The 22,882-nt window shown below is 44.6% G+C and overlaps 1 protein-coding gene across 1 annotated transcript; it reads right to left on the bottom strand.

The window, feature by feature from the left end:
• Positions 1-3,234: 3,234 nt before the first annotated feature.
• On the bottom strand, positions 3,235-20,842 carry LOC135574813 (ankyrin repeat domain-containing protein 31-like). The gene is made up of 8 exons (XM_065027013.1): positions 20,830-20,842; positions 20,024-20,166; positions 17,064-17,198; positions 16,805-16,841; positions 12,717-12,902; positions 7,081-7,223; positions 5,566-5,710; positions 3,235-5,327 (listed from the first exon to the last, which is right to left on the bottom strand). The coding sequence occupies exons 1-8, from the start codon at positions 20,840-20,842 to the stop codon at positions 3,235-3,237; spliced, it is 2,895 nt and encodes a 964-aa protein (XP_064883085.1).
• Between the last annotated feature and the right edge of the window lie 2,040 nt (positions 20,843-22,882).

The following is a 22,882-nucleotide window of genomic DNA, read 5'->3' as shown; positions in this document are numbered from 1 at the left end:
CCCTGCCGGCCAAACCCTCACCCTAACTCGGACGGTGCTGGGTCAATTGTGCGCCGCAAACATGGATCTCACGGTTGCGGCCGGGCTGCGACAGAGCCGGCCAGGATCTCTAGTGGCACAGCTACTAGATCTTTAGTGCCTTAGACCACTGCGCATCTCGGGAGGCCTGACCAATAGTGATTTGACTGGTGGGTACACGCAAAGGAGAATGGTAAGAATGTCCGTTCTAGTAATGCTAGTTCTATGATGGGGACTAGTACAGGGAAGAATACATGACTGTACTACAGGGGAGAACCAGTCTTCATATGTATTGGACAGAGAGAGAGACAGGAGGTGATAGAAAGGGCCCTACATCACTACAGCCCAACCTACAGCCCTACATCACTACAGCCCTACATCCCAACCTACAGCCCTACATCACTACAGCCCAACATCACTAAAGCCCTACATCGCTACAGCCCAACCTACAGCCCTACATCACTACAGCCCAACCTACAGCCCTACATCCCAACCTACAGCCCAACATCACTAAAGCCCTACATCGCTACAGCCCAACCTACAGCCCTACATCACTACATCCCAACCTAAAGCCCTACATCACTACAGCCCAACCTACAGCCCAACATAACTAAAGCCCTACATCACTACAGCCCAACATCACTACAGCCCAACATCACTAAAGCCCTACATCACTACAGCCCTACATCACTACAGCCCTACATCACTACAGCCCTACATCACTACAGCCCTACATCACTACAGCAGAAGTAAAGATACCTTCATAGAATGTTACCCAGTAAAATCCTACTTGAGTAAAAGTCTAGTTGGTTTTAAATGTACTTAAGTATCAAAAGAAAAAGTATAAATCATTTAAAATGTCTTACATTAAACAAACCAGACGACACCATTTTCTTGATTTCTTTTCATTTACTGATAGCCAGGGTCACAGCTCAACACTCAGACATAATTTACAAACAAAGCATTTGTGTTTAGTGAGTCCATCAGATCAGAGGCAGAAGGGATGACCAGGGATATTCTCTTGATAAGTGTGTGAATTGGAGCTTTTTCCATTCCTGCTAAACATTGAAAATGTAACGAGTACTTTTGGGTGTCAGGGAAAACGTAAGGAGTAAAAATACATTTTCTTTAGGAATGTAGTGGAGTAAAAGTTGTCAAAAATATAAATAGTAAATTAAAGTACAGATACCCCAAAAAAACGATAAGTATTACTAAAAAGTATTTTTACTAAAGTACTTTACAACACTGCTACAGCCCTACATCACTACAGCAGCACTACAGCAGAACTACATCACTACAGCAGAACTACATCACTACAGCAGAACTACATCACTACAGCAGAACTACATCACTACAGCAGAACTACATCACTACAGCAGAACTACAGCTCTACATCACTACAGCAGAACTACATCACTACAGCAGAACTACAGCTCTACATCACTACAGCAGAACTACATCACTACAGCAGAACTACATCACTACAGCAGCACTACATCACTACAGCAGCACTACAGCTCTACATCACTACAGCAGAACTACATCACTACAGCAGAACTACAGCTCTACATCACTACAGCAGAACTACATCACTACAGCAGAACTACATCACTACAGCAGCACTACAGCTCTACATCACTACAGCCCTACATCACTACAGCAGAACTACATCACTACAGCAGAACTACATCACTACAGCAGCACTACAGCTCTACATCACTACAGCAGAACTACATCACTACAGCAGCACTACAGCTCTACATCACTACAGCAGAACTACATCACTACAGCAGCACTACAGCTCTACATCACTACAGCAGAACTACATCACTACAGCAGAACTACATCACTACAGCAGCACTACAGCTCTACATCACTACAGCAGAACTACATCACTACAGCAGCACTACAGCTCTACATCACTACAGCAGAACTACATCACTACAGCAGCACTACAGCTCTACATCACTACAGCAGAACTACATCACTACAGCCCTACATCACTACAGCAGAACTACATCACTACAGCAGCACTACAGCCCTACATCACTACAGCCCTACATCACTACAGCCCTACATCACTACAGCAGAACTACATCACTACAGCAGCACTACAGCCCTACATCACTACAGCCCTACATCACTACAGCAGAACTACAGCCCTACATCACTACAGCAGCACTACAGCCCTACATCACTACAGCCCTACATCACTACAGCAGAACTACAGCCCTACATCACTACAGCAGCACTACAGCAGAACTACATCACTACAGCAGAACTACATCACTACAGCAGCACTACAGCTCTACATCACTACAGCAGAACTACATCACTACAGCCCTACATCACTACAGCAGAACTACATCACTACAGCAGCACTACAGCCCTACATCACTACAGCCCTACATCACTACAGCCCTACATCACTACAGCAGAACTACATCACTACAGCAGCCCTACATCACTACAGCCCTACATCACTACAGCAGAACTACATCACTACAGCAGCACTACAGCCCTACATCACTACAGCAGAACTACATCACTACAGCAGCACTACAGCCCTACATCACTACAGCCCTACATCACTACAGCAGAACTACAGCCCTACATTACTACAGCAGAACTACAGCCCTACATCACTACAGCCCTACAGCAGCACTACAGCCCTACATCACTACAGCCCTACAGCAGCACTACAGCCCTACATCACTACAGCAGAACTACAGCCTTACAGCAGCACTACAGCCCTACAGCAGCACTACAGCCCTACATCACTACAGCAGAACTACAGCTCAACAACACTATAGCCCTACATCACTACTGCCCTACATCACTACAGCAGAACTACAGCCCAACAACACTACAGCCCTACATAACTAGAGCAGCCCTACATCACTACAGCAGAACTACAGCCCAACAACACTACAGCCCTACATAACTAGAGCAGCCCTACATCACTACAGCAGAACTACAGCCCAACAACACTACATCACTACAGCAGCACTACAGCCCTACATCACTACAGCAGAACTACAGCCCAACAACACTACAGCCCTACATCACTATAGCCCTACAGCACTACATCACTACAGCCCTACATCACTACTATAGCACTACAGCCCTACATCACTACAGCCCTACACCACTACTACAGCCCTACAGCCCATACATAGACATGACAGTTTTCACAGAGACACGCAGACACCTGGTTCAAATACCTTTAGTAGAGGTTGTTGTGTCTCTCTGCTGGTCAGTGTTGCTGGTTTCAGACCTGGTTGTTGTCCGTCTCTGCTGGTCAGTGTTGCTGGTTTCAGACCTGGTTGTTGTCCGTCTCTGCTGGTCAGTGTTGCTGGTTTCAGACCTGGTTGTTGTGTCTCTCTGCTGTTCGGTGTTGCAGGTTTCAGACCTGGTTGGTGTGCGTCTCTGCTGGTCAGTGTTGCTGGTTTCAGACCTGGTTGTTGTGTCTCTCTGCTGGTCAGTGTTGCTGGTTTCAGACCTGGTTGTTGTGTCTCTCTGCTGTTCGGTGTTGCAGGTTTCAGACCTGGTTGGTGGGCGTCTCTGCTGGTCAGTGTTGCTGGTTTCAGACCTGGTTGTTGTCCGTCTCTGCTGGTCAGTGTTGCTGGTTTCAGACCTGGTTGGTGTGTCTCTCTGCTGGTCAGTGTTGCTGGTTTCAGACCTGGTTGTTGTGCGTCTCTGCTGGTCAGTGTTGCTGGTTTCAGACCTGGTTGTTGTGTCTCTCTGCTGGTCAGTGTTGCTGGTTTCAGACCTGGTTGGTGTGTCTCTCTGCTGGTCAGTGTTGCTGGTATCAGACCTGGTTGTTGTGTCTCTCTGCTGTTCGGTGTTGCAGGTTTCAGACCTGGTTGGTGGGCGTCTCTGCTGGTCAGTGTTGCTGGTTTCAGACCTGGTTGTTGTCCGTCTCTGCTGGTCAGTGTTGCTGGTTTCAGACCTGGTTGGTGTGTCTCTCTGCTGTTCAGTGTTGCTGGTTTCAGACCTGGTTGGTGTGTCTCTCTGCTGTTCAGTGTTGCTGGTTTCAGACCTGGTTGTTATGTCTCTCTGCTGGTCAGTGTTGCTGGTTTCAGACCTGGTTGTTATGTCTCTCTGCTGGTCAGTGTTGCTGGTTTCAGACCTGGTTGTTGTCCGTCTCTGCTGGTCAGTGTTGCTGGTTTCAGACCTGGTTGTTGTGTGTCTCTGCTGGTCAGTGTTGCTAGTTTCAGACCTGGTTGTTGTCCTTCTCTGCTGGTCAGTGTTGCTAGTTTCAGACCTGGTTGTTGTCCTTCTCTGCTGGTCAGTGTTGCTGGTTTCAGACCTGGTTGGTGTGTCTCTCTGCTGGTCAGTGTTGCTGGTTTCAGACCTGGTTGTTGTGCGTCTCTGCTGGTCAGTGTTGCTGGTTTCAGACCTGGTTGTTGTGTCTCTCTGCTGTTCAGTGTTGCTGGTTTCAGACCTGGTTGTTATGTCTCTCTGCTGGTCAGTGTTGCTGGTTTCAGACCTGGTTGTTGTGTCTCTCTGCTGGTCAGTGTTGCTGGTTTCAGACCTGGTTGTTGTGCGTCTCTGCTGGTCAGTGTTGCTGGTTTCAGACCTGGTTGTTGTGCGTCTCTGCTGGTCAGTGTTGCTGGTTTCAGACCTGGTTGTTGTGCGTCTCTGCTGGTCAGTGTTGCTAGTTTCAGACCTGGTTGTTGTCCTTCTCTGCTGGTCAGTGTTGCTGGTATCAGACCTGGTTGTTGTGTCTCTCTGCTGTTCAGTGTTGCTGGTTTCAGACCTGGTTGTTGTGCGTCTCTGCTGGGCAGTGTTGCTGGTTTCAGACCTGGTTGTTGTGCGTCTCTGCTGGTCAGTGTTGCTAGTTTCAGATCTGGTTGTTGTCCTTCTCTGCTGGTCAGTGTTGCTGGTATCAGACCTGGTTGTTGTGTCTCTCTGCTGTTCAGTGTTGCTGGTTTCAGACCTGGTAGTTGTGCGTCTCTGCTGGTCAGTGTTGCTGGTTTCAGACCTGGTTGTTGTGTCTCTCTGCTGGTCAGTGTTGCTGGTTTCAGACCTGGTAGTTGTGCGTCTCTGCTGGTCAGTGTTGCTGGTTTCAGACCTGGTTGTTGTCCGTCTCTGCTGGTCAGTGTTGCTGGTTTCAGACCTGGTTGGTGTGTCTCTCTGCTGGTCAGTGTTGCTGGTTTCAGACCTGGTTGTTGTGCGTCTCTGCTGGTATCTCTCCTGGTCAGTGCTGGTCTGATCTGCCTGAACTGGTAACCTCCTGAGCTTTCTCCCTGTTCCACTTTGGGACGGGCTGAGTTGGGACGAGTCTGCAGGTCGTTTTGTTGGTGCTAGGATAAACAGAACAGAACGAGACAGGTGAGAGTTTCCTGGAAGCTTTGTAGGACTAAGATCACCTTGTCACTGGACCAAAAATGACATTGTTACAAAGCTTTTAGGAAACTCACCCAAGCCTAGAACAATATAACTTTACCATGAAATAATATAGACAACAGCAAAACATTTGGTAGAAACCTAAACCAAAGAAACAACAGAATAACATGTCTTTGTTTATGGACAGGTCCAGACCTGCTAGTGCCTTTCTCTTGTTCTTGGGGATGTTTTTCTCCAAGAGTTTAATCAGAGAGGGTTCTGTGGTGTTGCTAAAGGCTGTCTGTCCGTTGTTTGTCTTCAGTAGAGGGTCTGCCCCGTGCTTCAACAGCAACTCTGCTATCTGTGATACACAAAGCAAACCACAGCTGACCTAGTATGCATTTACAGAGGTAACACTCACACGTGCAAACACAGAGCTGGGCCGATAAACCACATTTTTTTGACACCGACCAAACTGACCACTTATCGTGGACATTTTGCTGATACCGTTCATTACAATAAATAACCAATTCATGGGTTGCATGTTTCGTAACGTTAGCTAGTTAGCTAAGGTTGAGGGGAGTACAACAGATTTTAGCTAACTAAAGTTAGCATTGCTAGCATTTTTTTTTACTAACTTTGCTAGCTAATGACAACATTGGCATCTGTCTAAAGTAAATTTGACGACATGATAATATATTTTTCTATTTATTTAACCAGGTAGGCCAGTTGAGAACAAGTTCTCATTTACAACTGCGACCTGGCCAAGATAAAGCAAAGCAGTTGGACAAAAGCAACAAAGAGTTACACATAAACAAACATACAGTCAATAAACACAATAGAACAATCTATGTACAGTGTGTGCAAATGTAGAAGAGGAGGGAGGTAAGGCAATAAATAGGCCATAGAGGTCGAAATAATTACAATTTAGCATTAACACTGGAGTGATAGATGTGCAGATGATGATGTGCAAGTAGAGATACTGGGGTGCAAAATAGCAAGTAATAATATGGGGATGAGGTAGTTGGGTGGGCTGTTTACAGATTGGCTGTAAATTATATTAGTGGAGAAGGTACGGTGGGATTCGAAATGGTCGGTGATCTGCTGGCAAAGTTGTTTCCTACTAAATATTTGACTATGTTAGTAATGTCATAGTATTGACAAGCACTATTAGTGTAATTTATACTAAACAATTGTTAGCCTCCGTCCAGAATGACTGGGCTTATCACGACTTCAGGGCATCACTATTGTGCGGCTGGTAGAGGGAGGCTTGAGAACGTTCATAACAATGACATGACGAGACCGAGTGCCGGAGGTGCAACCTATGACTAGGGTCCTAATAGAGAAACGTGAAGTTTGAAATGAAATAAGTTTGCTAATATAGGTGATTGTTAATAGGACAATTGATAGGTACAACATTCAAAGCAGTAATAGTAGTTTTATGAATCTTATCATTTAATTAATTTTATCGTGATAAAATCGTGATAATAATAATCATAATAATTCAGTCAATTTATTGCGAAATGGATTTTTGTCAGTATTGGCCAGCTCTAGAGCACACAAACACAAATTGTCTCACGCACGCACACAATTTCTCAGTCTTTCTCTTTCACACAAACATGGATACACACTGAAACTAGTCTGGGTGCTAAAGGCCATTAGTGATTCTGTACTTTATTTGGATGTAGGTGGACGTGGTTTATAGTGACACACACACAGACATATATGTACCTGCAGGTGTCCATCTACTACAGCATCAAGTAGAGCTGTGGTTCCATTTTCTCCAGTACAGTTGACCAGAGCTCCTGCCTGGATCAGGTGCTTACTGATCTCATAGTGACCGTGGAACACTGCCTCGTGAAGAGGAGTCCAACCTGCATGAGATGACAGACAAACATTTATTTTTTAAATACTATAGTATACTATGGTATAAATACTATAGTATTCCCTGTAGTGTTTTTGCGGACTTTACTGTAGTATTCCGCAAGAACATTACAGTGAATACTGTAGTATTTTCCATAGTATACTTGTCACGACTCCGACCGAAGGTGGCTCCCCTTCCCGTTCGGGTGGCGCTCGGTGGTCGTCGTCCTACTAGCTGCCACTGATTCTTTTCTCCCCCTCCTTATGTGTTTATTGATTACACCTGTTTTGAGTTTGTTGTAATTAGTTGGGCTTTATTGATTATTGTAACCCTGGTGTTTGATACAGACGAATGTGTTGGTGTATGTCCGTGTATAGTGCTGGACTGTTTTCGTTCCCCGTGTCTATGGCATTTTGTTTTGAGCACCCAGTGTTTAGTGGGGTGGCCGTGGTTCACCGTGTGTGCATTAAAAGAGCACGATATTGAACTCTCTGTTTTCCTGCGCCTGACGTCACACTCACGACACCCAGTACCTTACAATACTGTAGTATATATTACTGTAGTATACAAAACTGTAGTACACACTATAGTAATTAATCTCGTTTTTTTCGGATTGATGTATCCTGTAGTATTTAATGTAGTGTTTTTGAGGACTGTAGTATTTACTGTAGTGTTTTTGAGGACTGTAGTATTTACTGTAGTGTTTTTGAGGACTGTAGTTTTTACTGTAGTGTTTTTGAGGACTGTAGTACACTAAACAGCTGATTTTTTAAATGGAATATCTACATAGGCGCACAGAAGCCCATTAATCAGCAACCATCACTCCTGTGTTCCAATGGCACGTTGTGTTAGCTAATCCAAGTTTATCATTTTAAAAGGCTAATTGAACATTAGCAAATCCTTTTGCAATTATGTTAGCACAGCTGAAAACTGTTATTCTGATTAAAGAAGCAATAAAACTGGCCTTCTTTAGACTAGTTGAGTATCTGGAGCATCAGCATTTGTGGGTTCGATTACAGGCTCAAAATGGCCAGAAACCAAGTATTTTCCTCTGAAACTTGTCAGCCTGTTCTTGTTCTGAGAAATGAAGGCTATTCCATGCAAGAAATTGCCAAGAAATTGAAGATCTCGTACAACACTGTGTACTACTCCCTTCACAGAACAGCGCAAACTGGCTCTAACCAGAATAGAAAGAGGAGTGGGAGGCCCCGGTGCACAACTGAGCAAGAGGAGAAGTACATTAGAGTGTCTAGTTTGAGAAACAGATGCCTCACAAGTCCTCAACTGGCAGCTTCATTAAATAGTACCCACAGAACACCAGTCTCAACGTCAACAGTGAAGAGGCGACTCCGGGATGCTGGTCTTCTAGGCAGAGTTGCAAAGAAAAAGACATATCTCAGACTGGCCAATAAAAATAAAAGATTAAGATGTGCAAAATAACACAGACACTGGACAGAGGAAGATTGGAAAAAAGTGTTATGGACAGACTAATCTAAGTTAGAGGTGTTCGGATCACAAAGAACATTTGTGAGCTGCAGAAAAAATGAAAAGATGCTGGAGGAGTGCTTGACGCCATCTGTCAAGCATGGTGGAGGCAATGTGATCTTCTGCTGGTGCTATGGTGGTGGTGAAGTGGGAGATTTGTGCAGGGTAAAAGGGATCTTGAAGAAGGAAGACTATCACTCCATTTTGTAACGCCATGACAAACCCTGTGGACGGCGCTTAATTGGAGCCAATTCCCTCCTACAACAGGACAATGACCCAAAGCACAGCTCCAAACTATGCAATAACTATTTAGGGAAGAAGCAGTCAGCTGGTATTCTGTCTATAATGGAGTGGCCAGCAGTCACTGGATCTCAACCCTTTTGAGCTGTTGTGGGAGCAGCCTGACCGTATGGCACGTAAGAAGTGACCATCAAGCCAATTCAACTTGTGGGAGGTGCTTCAGAAAGCATGGGGTGAAATCTCTTCAGATTACCTCAACAAATTGACAACTATGTCAAAGGTCTGCAAGGCTGTAATTGAGGCAAATGGAGGATTCTTTGACAAAAGCAGTTTGAAGGACACAATTATTATTTAAATTAAAACTCATGATTTAGAACCTTGTCAACATCGTGACTATATTTTCTATTAATTTTGCAACTCATTTCATGTATGTTTTCATAGAAAACAAGGACGTTTCTAAGTGACCCCAAACTTTTGAACGGTAGGGTAGGTAGGTAGGCAGGGCTGGGGTCTGATAGTTCAGAGCGTCTGCTCTTTTCTATAACCTTTAGGGAACACAATATATTCCATAACAGGGAGGCAGGCAGAAATACTAAAAGAGCAAATGTTTCATGGTAGGTAGGTCGGTCTGATAGTTCAGAGCTTCTGCTCTTTTCTATAACCTGTAGGGAACACAATATGGTCTATACTTGGCATGTAGGTTTACCAGTTATGGGTGGCACAAATTGCAATATGAGGGAGGGGAATGGGCAGGGTATAAGCAAATGAAATAGTTTAGTATTTACTATAGTTAAAAAAGTGTAGGGTTTTGGTGGAATGCAGTGTTTCTGCTGAAATTACTGTACTATTTACTAGTGTTGCAGATAATACTATAGTATTCTATGGTATTCTACAACAATCTACAGTAAGTACTACACATGAGGGATACTACCATTTCCTATAGAAGTTCTGTAGTACTCTATAGTAAACTGTATTATTTTTTCACGTGGGAAAACCTGGTCACTTGTTGATTGAGCCTTCCATTATGAGTCACTAATACTGTACACATAGAGAAATACTGAATAGAAAAGGAGTGCCCATTTAAGTCAATGTTAGCATAGTGGGTGGACTGGCAGAATGTTGACCTGTTGCAAGTGTACTCTAGGAGCAAAGCAGGAAGTAAAATATATATATATATTTTCATAACTGTTAACACGCCATAAATGTACAATATTATTAAGTCTTAGCAGTGTAAAATTACTGTACTAGTTGGAATATTATTGAAGTGCTATGTGTGAGTATCTATAATGAACAAAAATATAAATGCAACATGTAAAATGTTGGTCCCATGCTTCATGAGCAGAAATACAAGATTCCAGAAATGTTCCACATTCATTAAAATATTATTTCTCTCATATTTTGCGCAGAAATGTGTTTACATCCCTGTTACTTAGCATTTCTCCTTTGCCAAGATGATCCGGACAGGTGTGGCATATCAAGAAGCTGATTAAACAGCATGGTCATTACACAGGACAATAAAAGGCAACTCTAAAATGTGCAGTTTTTTCACACAAAACAATTCCACAAAGGCATGCTGACTACAGGAATGTCCACCAGAGCTGTTGCCTTAGAATTGAATGTTAATTTCTCTAACATAAGCTGCCTCCAATGTCGTTTTAGAGAATTTGGCAGTACATTCAAATGGCCTCACAACCGTAGACCACATTTAACAACCCAGCCCAGGACCTCCACATCTGGCTTTTTCACCTGCGGGATTATCTGAGACCAGCCCCTCGGACAGCTGATGAAACGTATATATATATAAAGGTTATTTAACTAGGCAAATCAGTTAAGAACAAATTCTTGTTCAGGGGCAGAACAACAGATTTGTACCTTGTCAGAATGTCTGCTCGGGATTCGAACTTACAACCTTTCGGTTACTAGTCCAATGCTCTAACCACTAGGCTACCTGCCGCCCCTATATGTACAGTGGGGCAAAAAAGTATTTAGTCAGCCACCAATTGTGCAAGTTCTCCCACTTAGAAAGATGAGAGAGGCCTGTAATTTTCATCATAGGTACACTTCAACTATGACAAGACAAAATGAGAAAAAAAATCCAGAAAATCACATTGTAGGATTTTTAATGAATTTATTTGCAAATTATGGTGGAAAATAAGTATTTGGTCAATAACAAAAGTTTATCTCAATACTTTGTTATATACCCTTTGTTGGCAATGACAGAGGTCAAACGTTTTCAGTAAGTCTTCACAAGGTTTTCACACACTGTTGCTGGTATTTTGGCCCATTCCTCCATGCAGATCTCCTCTAGAGCACTGATATTTTGGGGCTGTTGCTGGGCAACACGGACTTTCAACTCCTTCCAAAGATTTTCTATGGGGTTGAGATCTGGAGACTGGCCAGGCCACTCCAGGACCTTGAAATGCTTCTTACGAAGCCACTCCTTCGTTGCCCGGGCGGTGTGTTTGGGATCATTGTCATGCTGAAAGACCCAGCCACGTTTCATCTTCAATGCCCTTGCTGATGGAAGGAGGTTTTCACTCAAAATCTCACGATACATGGCCCCATTCATTCTTTCCTTTACACGGATCAGTCGTCCTGGTCCCTTTGCAGAAAAACAGCCCCAAAGCATGATGTTTCCACCCCCATGCTTCACAGTAGGTATGGTGTTCTTTGGATGCAACTCAGCATTCTTTGTCCTCCAAACACGACGAGTTGAGTTTTTACCAAAAGGTTCTATTTCCGTTTCATCTGACCATATGACATTCTCCCAATGTTCTTCTGGATCATCCAAATGCTCTCTAGCAAACTTCAGACGGGCCTGGACATGTACTGGCTTAAGCAGGGGGACACGTCTGGCACTGCAGGATTTGAGTCACTGGCGGCGTAGTGTGTTACTGATGGTAGGCTTTGTTACTTTGGTCCCAGCTCTCTGCAGGTCATTCACTAGGTCCCATCGTGTGGTTCTGGGATTTTTGCTCACCGTTTTCGTGATCATTTTGACCCCACGGGGTGAAATCTTGCATGGAGCCCCAGATCGAGGGAGATTATCAGTGGTCTTGTATGTCTCTCATGTCCTAATAATTGCTCCCACAGTTGATTTCTTCAAACCAAGCTGCTTACCTATTGCAGATTCAGTCTTCCCAGCCTGGTGCAGGTCTACAATTTCGTTTCTGGTGTCCTTTGACAACTCTTTCATCTTGGCCATAGTGGAGTTTGGAGTGTGACTGTTTGAGGTTGTGGACAGGTGTCTTTTATACTGATAACAAGTTCAAACAGGTGCCATTAATACAGGTAACGAGTGGAGGACAGAGGAGCCACTTAAAGAAGAAATTACAGGTCTGTGAGAGCCAGAAATCTTGCTTGTTTGTAGGTGACCAAATACTTATTTTCCACCATAATTTGCAAATTAATTCATTAAAAATCCTACAATATGATTTTCTGGATTTTTTTTCTCATTGTGTCTGTCATAGTTGAAGTTTACATATGATAAAAAATTACAGGCCTCTCTCATCTTGTTAAGTGGGAGAACTTGCACAATTGGTGGCTGACTAAATACTTTTTTGCCCCACTGTATATAAATGGGGGAAAAACATATTCTGATTGGCTGGACCTGGCTCCCAAGTGGGTGGGCCTATGCCCTCCCATGCCCAATCACGTGAAATCCATAGATTAGGGCCTAATGAATTTATTTATGAACTGTAACACAGTAAAATTGTTGAAATTGTTGCAAGTTGCATTTATATTTTTGTTCAGTATAAATGGCTGCTATATGTCTTACCTGCATTATCGGGCATGTTGACGTCGAGCCCCTGTGACAGCATGTCTCTGACCCCCTGGGTGTCTCCCTGAATGGCTGCAATGTGGAGTAGAGTCTCCCCGTAACAGTTCTTCCGGTGGAGGATATTCAGAGGGGTGACGGTCCGCCCGCTCTGGGACCCCCAGGGATGTTCCTGGACACAGTGCCCTCGGACACGGACCTCAACGGTCTCCTTTACAGACAACTGATATTAGGCTAATATACCACAGACAAGGGCTTCCCAACCCTGTTCCTAGAGAGCTACCGTCCTGTAGGTTTTTACTCAAACCCTAATCTAGCACACCTGATTCTAGTAATTAGCTGGTTGATATAATAGCGCCAGTGGGGATGGCTGATATTTTACGGGCACATAACCAACTGTGCTTTTTTGTGTGTTTTTTCATATTGTTTGTAACTTATTTTGTGCATAATGTTTCTGCCACCGTCTCTTATGACCGAAAAGAGCTTCTGGATATCAGAACAGCGATTACTAACCTCGAACTGGACAAAGATTTTTTATTTAATGAATCTGACGCGAAGGATATACTGCTTCTCCGAGACCAGGCCCAAATCCCTGTCATTCACGTGAAGGAAAGACGGAAATACAGGGGGAAGAGATTGGGGTGCTTTGTGAGAATTCATTGACGAGTGGGTAACGCGCCTCTATCATTCGTTCTATTGGCCAACGTGCAATCACTGGAGAATAAACTGGATGAGCTCCGTTCGAGACTATACTACCAACGTGAAATTAAAAACTGTAATATCTTATATTTCACTGAGTCGTGGCTGAACGACGACACGGATAATATACAGTTGGCTGGGTTTCCGTGCATCAGCAGGACTGAACAGTTACGTCTGGTAAGAAGAGGGGCGGGGGTGTGTGTCTATTAGTCAATAACAGCTGGTGCGCGATGTCTAATATCAAGGAAGTCTCAAGGTATAGATCGCCCGAGGTAGAGTATCCCATGATAAGCTGTAGACCACACTATTTACCAAGGGAGTTTTCATCTATATTCTTCGTTGACGTCTATTTACAACCACAAACCGATGCTGGCACGAAGACCGTGGACTTTAATGCAGGCAAACGTAAATCCGTTTTACCTCATTTCCACCATCATGTCACATGTGCAACCAAAAAAATAAAAAACTCAAGACCACCTTTACTCCACACACAGAGACGCATACAAAGCTTTCCCTCGCCCTCCATTTTGCAAATCTGACCATAATTCTATCCTCCTGATTCCTGCTTACAAGCAAAAACGAAAGCAGGAAGTACCAGTGACTCGCTCAATATGTAAGTTGTCAGATGACGTGGATGCTACACTACAGGACTGTTTTGCTAGCACAGACTGGAATATGTTCCGGGATTCATCCAATGGCATTGAGGAGTATACCATCTCAGTCATCGGCTTCATCAATAAGTGCATCGACAAAATCGTCCCCACAGTGACCATTCGTACATATCTCAACCAGATCCCTTGGATTACAGGCAACATCCGCACCAATCTAAAGGCGAGAGCTGCAGCTTTCAAGGAACAGGACATTAATCCGGACGCAAATAAGAAATCCCGCTATGCCCTCAGACGAACAATCAAACAGGCAAAGCGTCAAAACAGGACTAAGATTGAATCTTACTACACCGCTCTGACGCTCGTTGAATGTGGCAGGGCTTGCAAACTATTACGGACTACAAAGGGAAACCCAGTCGCGACGTGCCCAGTGACGCAAGCCTACCAAACGAGCGAAATGCCTTTTATGCTCGCTTCGAGGCAAGCAACACTGAAGCATGCATGAGAGCACCAGCTGTTCTGGACGACTATGTGATCACGCTCTCCGTAGCCGATGTGAGCCAGTCCTTTAAACAGGTCAACATTCTCAAGGCTGCGGGGCCAGACAGATTACCAGGACGTGTACTCAGAGCATGCGCTGACCAACTGACAAGTGTCTTCACTGACATTTTCAAACTCTCCCGGACCGTGTCTGTAATACCCACGTTTCAAGAAGACCACCATAGTCCCTGTGCCCAAGAAAATGAAGCTAACCTGCTTAAACGACTACCACCCCATAGCACTCACGTCGGTAGCCATGAAGTGCTTTGAAAGGCTGTTCATGACTCACATCAACACCATCATCCCGGAAACCCTAGAACCAATTCAAATACCGCCCTAAGAGATCCACAGATGACGCAATCTCAATCGCCCTCCACAGTGCCCTTTCTCACCTTGACAAAAGGAACACCTATGTGAGAATGCTGTTCATTGACTACAACACCATAGTGCCCACAAAGCTCATCACTAAGCTAAGGACTCTGACGGGCTGCCCCCAGGTGGTAAGGGTAGGCAACAACACATCTGCCAGGCTGATCCTCAACACGGGGGCCCCTCAGGGGTGGGTGCATAGTCCCCTCCTGTACGCCCTGTTCACCCACAACTGCATGGCCAAGCACGACTCCAACACCATCATTAAGTTTACTGACGACACAATGGTGGTAGGCCTGATCAACCGACAACGATGAGACAGCCTATAGGGAGGTCAGAGACCTGGCAGTGTGGTGTCAGTACAACAACCTCTCCCTCAACGTGAGCAAGACAAAGGAGCTGATTGTGGACTACGAGAAAATGAGGGCCGAACACCCCAATTCACATTGACGGGGCTGTAGTTGAGCGGGTCGAGAGTTTCATGTTCCTTGGTGTCCACATCACCAACAAACTATCATGGTCCAAACACACCAAGACAGTCGTGAAGAGGGCACAACAACATATTTTCCCCCTCAGGAGACTGAGAAGATTTGGTATGGGTCCCCAGGTCCTCAAAAAGTTCTACAGCTGCACCATCGAGAGCATCCTGACCGGTTGCATTCCATCCCTGCCTGGTACGGCATCCACCCAGCATCTGACCATAAGGCGCAACAGAGGGTAGTGCGTACGGCCCAGCACGCTACTGGGACCAAGCTTCCTGCCATCCAGGACCTCTATACCAGGCGGTGTCAGAGAAAGGCCCAAAGAATTGTCAAAGACTCCAGTCACCCAAGTCATAAGACAAGTGGTACCAGAGAGCCAAGTCTAGATCCAAAAGGCTCCTTAACAGCTTCTACTCCCAAGCCATAAGACTGCTGAACAGTTAATCAAATGGCCACCTAGACTATTTACATCGACATCCCTCCCCTATTTGTTTTTACACTGATGCTACTCACTGTTTATTATCTATTATCACTTTACCCCTACCTACAGTACATGTACAAATTATCTCGACTAACCTGTACCCCCACACATTGACTCGGTACCGGTACCCCCTGTATATAGCCTCGTTATTGTTATTTTATTGTGTTACTTTGTATTTAATTTTTTACTTTAGTTTATTTAGTCAATATTTTCTTAGCTCTATTCCTTGAACTGCATTGTTAGTTAAGGACTTGTAAGTAAGCATTTCACGGTATTCAGCGCATGTGACAAATAAAATGTTATTTGAATTAATAAACTGAATCAGATTAGTTATAACTGGGATTGGAGCAAAAACCTACAGGAGGGTAGATCTCCAGGAACAGGGTTGGAGCAAAAACCAACAGGAGGGTAGCTCTCCAGGAACAGGGTTGGAGCGAAAACCTACAGGAGGGTAGCTCTCCAGGAACAGGGTTGGAGAGAAAACCTACAGGAGGGTAGCTCTCCAGGAACAGGGTTGAAGAGTCCTGTCCCAGACCTATTTAGACCTAGAGTATTTACAATGGCTAGGGCTCTTACAGTATATGACATTGTGTTGACTTAGTTTGTTGTGTGTGTTGGGAGTGTGAAATAAATCACTACAAATGTTTATCAATCATTTAACAATGTACTTCAGGTTTGTTGTGTAATACATATAAAAATAGGCCATTTAGCTGACGCAACTTAAGCATGCATACACATTTTGTGTTGTGGCCACAGCAAGAATGGAACCTTACAACCCTGGCATTTCAAGCGCCAAGCTCTACCAACTGAGCCACGTGTATAGCCTAAGTGATATGAAATGTGCCTATGACAATTTTACTTTCTAGTTATGTAAAACCTCAGACACCTTCCCCCCCACCACCAACTTACATGGGTTCTCCTGCTCCTGACCTCTCAACGCTTCTTCCTACAAGAGACACACAGAGAGAACAACATGTAGGCCTATTTAATTCGGGACCTGGTCAAAAGTAGTGTACTATATAGGGAATAGGGACCTGGTCCAACAGTAGTGCACTATATAGGGAATAGGGCTCTGGTCTAAAGTAGTGCACTATATAGGGAATAGGGTGCCATTTGGGATAAAGTCAGAGACACCCTTGGTTATGGAAAGGTCCAGACCTGCTAGTGCCTTTCTCTTGTTATTGGGGATGTTTTTCTCCATGAGTTTAATCAGAGAGGGTTCTGTGGTGTTGCTATAGGCTGTCTGTCCGTCATTGTTCTTCAGTAGAGGGTCTGCCCCGTGCTTCAACAGCAACTCTGCTATCTGGGACACACACAAAGCAAAACAAATATTATCTTACAGTGGTAAGAAAAAGTATGTGAACCCTTTGGAACTACCTGGATTATTTCTGCATAAATTGGTCCTACAATTTTATCTGATCTTCATCTAAGTCACAACAATAGACAAACATAGTGTGCTTAAACTAATAACACACAAATTATTGCATTTCTCTTGTCTATATGGAATACATCATTTAAACATTCACAGTGTAGGTTGGAAAAAAGTATGTGAACCCCCTAGGCTAATGACTTCTCCAAAAGCTAATTGAAGTCAGGAGTCAGCTCAATGAGACGAGATTGGAGACGTTGGTTAAAGCTGCCTTGCCCTATAAAAAACACTCACAAAATGTGAGTTTGCTATTCACAAGAAGCATTGCCTGATGTGAACAATGCCTCAAACAAAATAGATCTCAGAAGACCTAAGATTAAGAATTGTTGACTTGCATGATGTCTAAAAGCCTTGATGTTCATCAGTCCACGGTCTATAAATGGAGAAAGTTCAGCACTGTTGCTACTCTCCCTAGGAGTGACCGTCCTGCAAAGATGACTGCAAGAGCACAGCGCAGAATGCTCAATGAGGATAAGATGTTGTGCACTTGAGTGAGGACCCAAAAGCCGTTTAACAAAAACAGAGTCCTTTAATGTAAAAACACAGGGAAGACATAGATCCTCTTCAGATGCAGATAATGGCAAAATAGACAACCCGCAGAGAGGGCGACAAATGAAACAAAAAGTCCTTCTGATATTTACAAAAGAGTCCCCTTCTTAGCAGCAGAGGAGAATAGCTGGGTAGAGTCCCCTTCTTAGCAGCTGAGGAGAATAGCTGGGTAGAGTCCCCTTCTTAGCAGCAGAGGAGAATAGCTGGGTTAGAGTCCCCTTCTTAGCAGCAGAGGAGAATAGCTGGGTTAGAGTCCCCTTCTTAGCAGCAGAGGAGAATAGCAGCAGAGGAGAATAGCTGGGTTAGAGTCCCTTCTTAGCAGCAGAGGAGAATAGCTAGAGTCCCCTTCTTAGCAGCAGAGGAGAATAGCTGGGTTAGAGTCCCCTAGAGTCTTAGCAGCAGAGGAGAATAGCTGGGTTAGAGTCCCCTTCTTAGCAGCAGAGGAGAATAGCTGGGTTAGAGTCCCCTTCTTAGCAGCAGAGGAGAATAGCTGGGTTAGAGTCCCCTTCTTAGCAGCAGAGGAGAATAGCTGGGTTAGAGTCCCCTTCTTAGCAGCAGAGGAGAATAGCTGGGTTAGAGTCCCCTTCTTAGCAGCAGAGGAGAATAGCTGGGTAGAGTCCCCTTCTTAGCAGCAGAGGAGAATAGCTGGGTAGAGTAGCAGCAGAGAGGAGAATAGCTGGGTAGAGTCCCCTTCTTAGCAGCAGAGGAGAATAGCTGGGTTAGCGGCGACAGACTGCTGGTCTCTCTGGGTAGGCGCGGGTCGTAGCGGACAGAGGTACCTGATCACACGTAGCATCAGAAGAACAGACAGATTCCGACAGGACGGGACAAGGGTGAAGCAAACGAGACGATAGTTTGGTTCTGGCATGAGAAACTCAAACGAGAATCTGACAAAGAAAGAAGCAGAAACAGAGAGAGAAATAGAGACCTAATCAGAGGGAAAAAGGGAACAGGTGGGAAAAGGGTGAACGAGGTAGTTAGAGAATATGAGGAACAGCTGGGGGGAGGAGAGGAAGAGAAGGTAACCTAATACGACCAGCAGAGGGAGACGGAGTGAAGAGAAAGAACAGGAACAAGACATAATATGACAATACATGACATAAGAAGAATCCTAGAGTGTCAGCTGAAGACTTACAGAAATCTGTGGAACATGCTAACATCTCGGTTGATGAGTCTACAATACGTAAAACAATAAACAAAAATAGTGCTCATGGGAGGACACCACGGAAGAAGCCACTGCTGTCCCAAAAAAATATTGCTGCACATCTGAAGTTTGCAAAAGTGCACCTGGATGTTCCACAGCACTTCTGGCAAAATATTCTGTGGACAGATAAAACTACAGTTGAGTTGTTTGGAAGGAACACACAACACTATGTGTGGAGAAAAAAAGGCACAGCACAGCACACCAACATCAAAACCTCATCCCAACTGTAAAGTATGGTGGAGGAAGCACCTCAGGGCCTCGACAGCTTGCTATCATCGACGGAAAAATGAATTCCCAAGTTTATCAAGACATTTTACAGGAGAATGTTAGGCTATCTGTCCACCAATTGAAGCTCAACAGAATTTGGGTGATGCAACAGGACAACGACCCAAAACACAGAAGTAAATCAACAACAGAATGGCTTCAACAGAAGAAAATACGCCCAGTCAGAGTCCTGACCTCAACCCGATTTAGATGCTGTGGCATGACCTCAAGAGAGCAGTTAACACCAGACAACCCAATAATATTGCTGAACAGAAACAGTTTTGTAAAAAGGAATGGACCAAATTCCTCCTGACCGTTGTGCAGGTCTGATCCGCAACTACAGAAAACGTTTGGTTGAGGTTGCTGCTGCCAAAGGAGGGTCAACCAGTTATTAAATCCAAGGGTTCACATACTTTTCCCACCCTGCACTGTGAATGTTTACACGGTGTGTTCAATAAAGACATGAATAATTATAATTGTGTGTTATTAGTTTAAGCAAACTGTGTTTGTCTATTGTGACTTAGATGAGGAGATCAAATTTGATGACCAATTTATGCAGAAATCCAGGTAATTCCAAAGGGTTCACATACTTTTTCTTCCCACTGTGTATGCAACACAAACACACAAGCAAGCCTAGGGCATCAGTGCCAAGAAGAAGAAGACCGAAGTATGATATATGTACCTGCAGGTGTCCCTCTACTACAGCATCAAGTAGAGGTGTGGTTCCATTTTCTCCAGTACAGTTGACCAGAGCTCCTGCCTGGATCAGGTGCTTACTGATCTCATAGTGACCGTGGGACACTGCCTCGTGAAGAGGAGTCCAACCTGTGAGAAACAATAAAGCAACAACTGATGGTCACAGCATAGAGAGATGCTCTATTTGTTTTATTCAAGTCTGTTTAGGACGAGTGAATTTATTCCTGCATCACTATACACAGGAAATGAAGAGGAAACAGTGTCCCTAAATGTACCTCCTCCAGTCCAGTGTCCCTAAATTTACCTCCTCCAGTCCAGTGTCCCTAAATTTACATCCTCCAGTCCAGTGTCCCTAAATGTACATCCTCCAGTCCAGTGACCCTAAATGTACATCTTCCAGTCCAGTGTCCCTAAATGTACCTCCTCCAGTCCAGTGTCCCTAAATGTACATCCTCCAGTCCAGTGTCCCTAAATGTACATCCTCCAGTCCAGTGTCCCCAAATGTACCTCCTCCAGTCCAGTGTCCCTAAATGTACATCCTCCAGCCCAGTGTCTTACCTGCGTACTTTGTGAGCAGGGCCTAAATTAACGTTTTGGTCCACCAGCCACTGTGGCAGGTAGATTTTAAAATCTACCAGCCACTCAGATTTTTTACGACCAGCCTATTTTTTTCTTCTTCTGCTAAATTTATACCAACAAAACACACAAAAAAATGGATATGCATGCTTTGTAATATTTCTAACACAATACATGCTAAGGTAACTGAGCTAAACGACTACCGCCCCGTAGCACTCACTTCCGTCATCATGAAGTGCTTTGAGAGACTAGTCAAGGACCATATCACCTCCACCCTACCTGACACCCTAGACCCACTCCAATTTGCTTACCGCCCAAATAGGTCCACAGACGATGCAATCTCAACCACACTGCACACTGCCCTAACCCATCTGGACAAGAGGAATACCTATGTGAGAATGCTGTTCATCGACTACAGCTCGGCATTCAACACCATAGTACCCTCCAAGCTCGTCATCAAGCTCGAGACCCTGGGTCTCGACCCCGCCCTGTGCAACTGGGTACTGGACTTCCTGACGGGCCGCCCCCAGGTGGTGAGGGTAGGCAACAACATCTCCTCCCCGCTGATCCTCAACACTGGGCCCCCACAAGGGTGCGTTCTGAGCCCTCTCCTGTACTCCCTGTTCACCCACGACTGCGTGGCCACGCACGCCTCCAACTCAATCATCAAGTTTGCGGACGACACAACAGTGGTAGGCTTGATTACCAACAACGACGAGACGGCCCTCGGAGTGTGGTGTCAGGAAAATAACCTCACACTCAACGTCAACAAAACTAAGGAGATGATTGTGGACTTCAGGAAACAGCAGAGGGAACACCCCCCTATCCACATCGATGGAACAGTAGTGGAGAGGGTAGCAAGTTTTAAGTTCCTCGGCATACACATCACAGACAAACTGAATTGGTCCACTCACACAGACAGCATCGTGAAGAAGGCGCAGCAGCGCCTCTTCAACCTCAGGAGGCTGAAGAAATTCGGCTTGTCACCAAAAGCACTCACAAACTTCTACAGATGCACAATCGAGAGCATCCTGGCGGGCTGTATCACCGCCTGGTACGGCAACTGCTCCGCCCTCAACCGTAAGGCTCTCCAGAGGGTAGTGAGGTCTGCACAACGCATCACCGGGGGCAAACTACCTGCCCTCCAGGACACCTACACCACCCGATGTTACAGCAAGGCCATAAAGATCATCAAGGACATCAACCACCCGAGCCACTGCCTGTTCACCCCGCTATCATCCAGAAGGCGAGGTCAGTACAGGTGCATCAAAGCTGGGACCGAGAGACTGAAAAACAGCTTCTATCTCAAGGCCATCAGGCTGTTAAACAGCCACCACTAACATTGAGTGGCTGCTGCCAACACACTGACACTGACACTGACTCAACTCCAGCCACTTTAATAATGGGAATTGATGGGAAATGATGTAAATATATCACTAGCCACTTTAAACAATGCTACCTTATATAATGTTACTTACCCTACATTATTCATCTCATATGCATACATATATACTGTACTCTATATCATCGACTGCATCCTTATGTAATACATGTATCACTAGCCACTTTAACTATGCCACTTTGTTTACATACTCATCTCATATGTATATACTGTACTCGATACCATCTACTGTATCTTGCCTATGCTGCTCTGTACCATCACTCATTCATATATCCTTATGTACATATTCTTTATCCCCTTACACTGTGTATAAGACAGTAGTTTTGGAATGGTTAGTTAGATTACTTGTTGGTTATTACTGCATTGTCGGAACTAGAAGCACAAGCATTTCTCTACACTCGCATTAACATCTGCTAACCATGTGTATGTGACAAATAAAATTTGATTTGATTTGATGTATTACCTGTAAGAAGTAATGTGGTATATTGTTTAACTTAATTTCATTTTTTGTGACCCGAGTCTTTTAACCAAAATATCACAGATGAGACACAAATGTTCACCTGTCCCTTTAAGGGCGGCAGGTTACCTTGGTAACGCGACTCAGACGTGTTTGTGCCTGTGAGATAAAGTCTGACAAGTAGCAGCGTTGTCTTCTCTTCCCTAACAGTTGAAACTCAAACAGTGAAAAACAACACAGCTTGGGAACAACACAAGGTAAATAGCTAAGAAACACAAGGACAACGTCTCACTTCAGTAGACTTTCATTTCAAGTGAATTAGACCAACTTTTATGCCTGTTAGCAGCTCTTCTAAAAATGTATATTTCATTCAGATCTTCACGGACATCCAGCCCCCAGCCAGGCAGTGT

The sequence above is a fragment of the Oncorhynchus nerka genome, linkage group LG13 (assembly GCF_034236695.1).
Source record: "Oncorhynchus nerka isolate Pitt River linkage group LG13, Oner_Uvic_2.0, whole genome shotgun sequence".
In the NCBI taxonomy this organism is placed as follows: domain Eukaryota; kingdom Metazoa; phylum Chordata; class Actinopteri; order Salmoniformes; family Salmonidae; genus Oncorhynchus; species Oncorhynchus nerka.
This window is presented reverse-complemented; position numbering and strand designations above follow the sequence as displayed.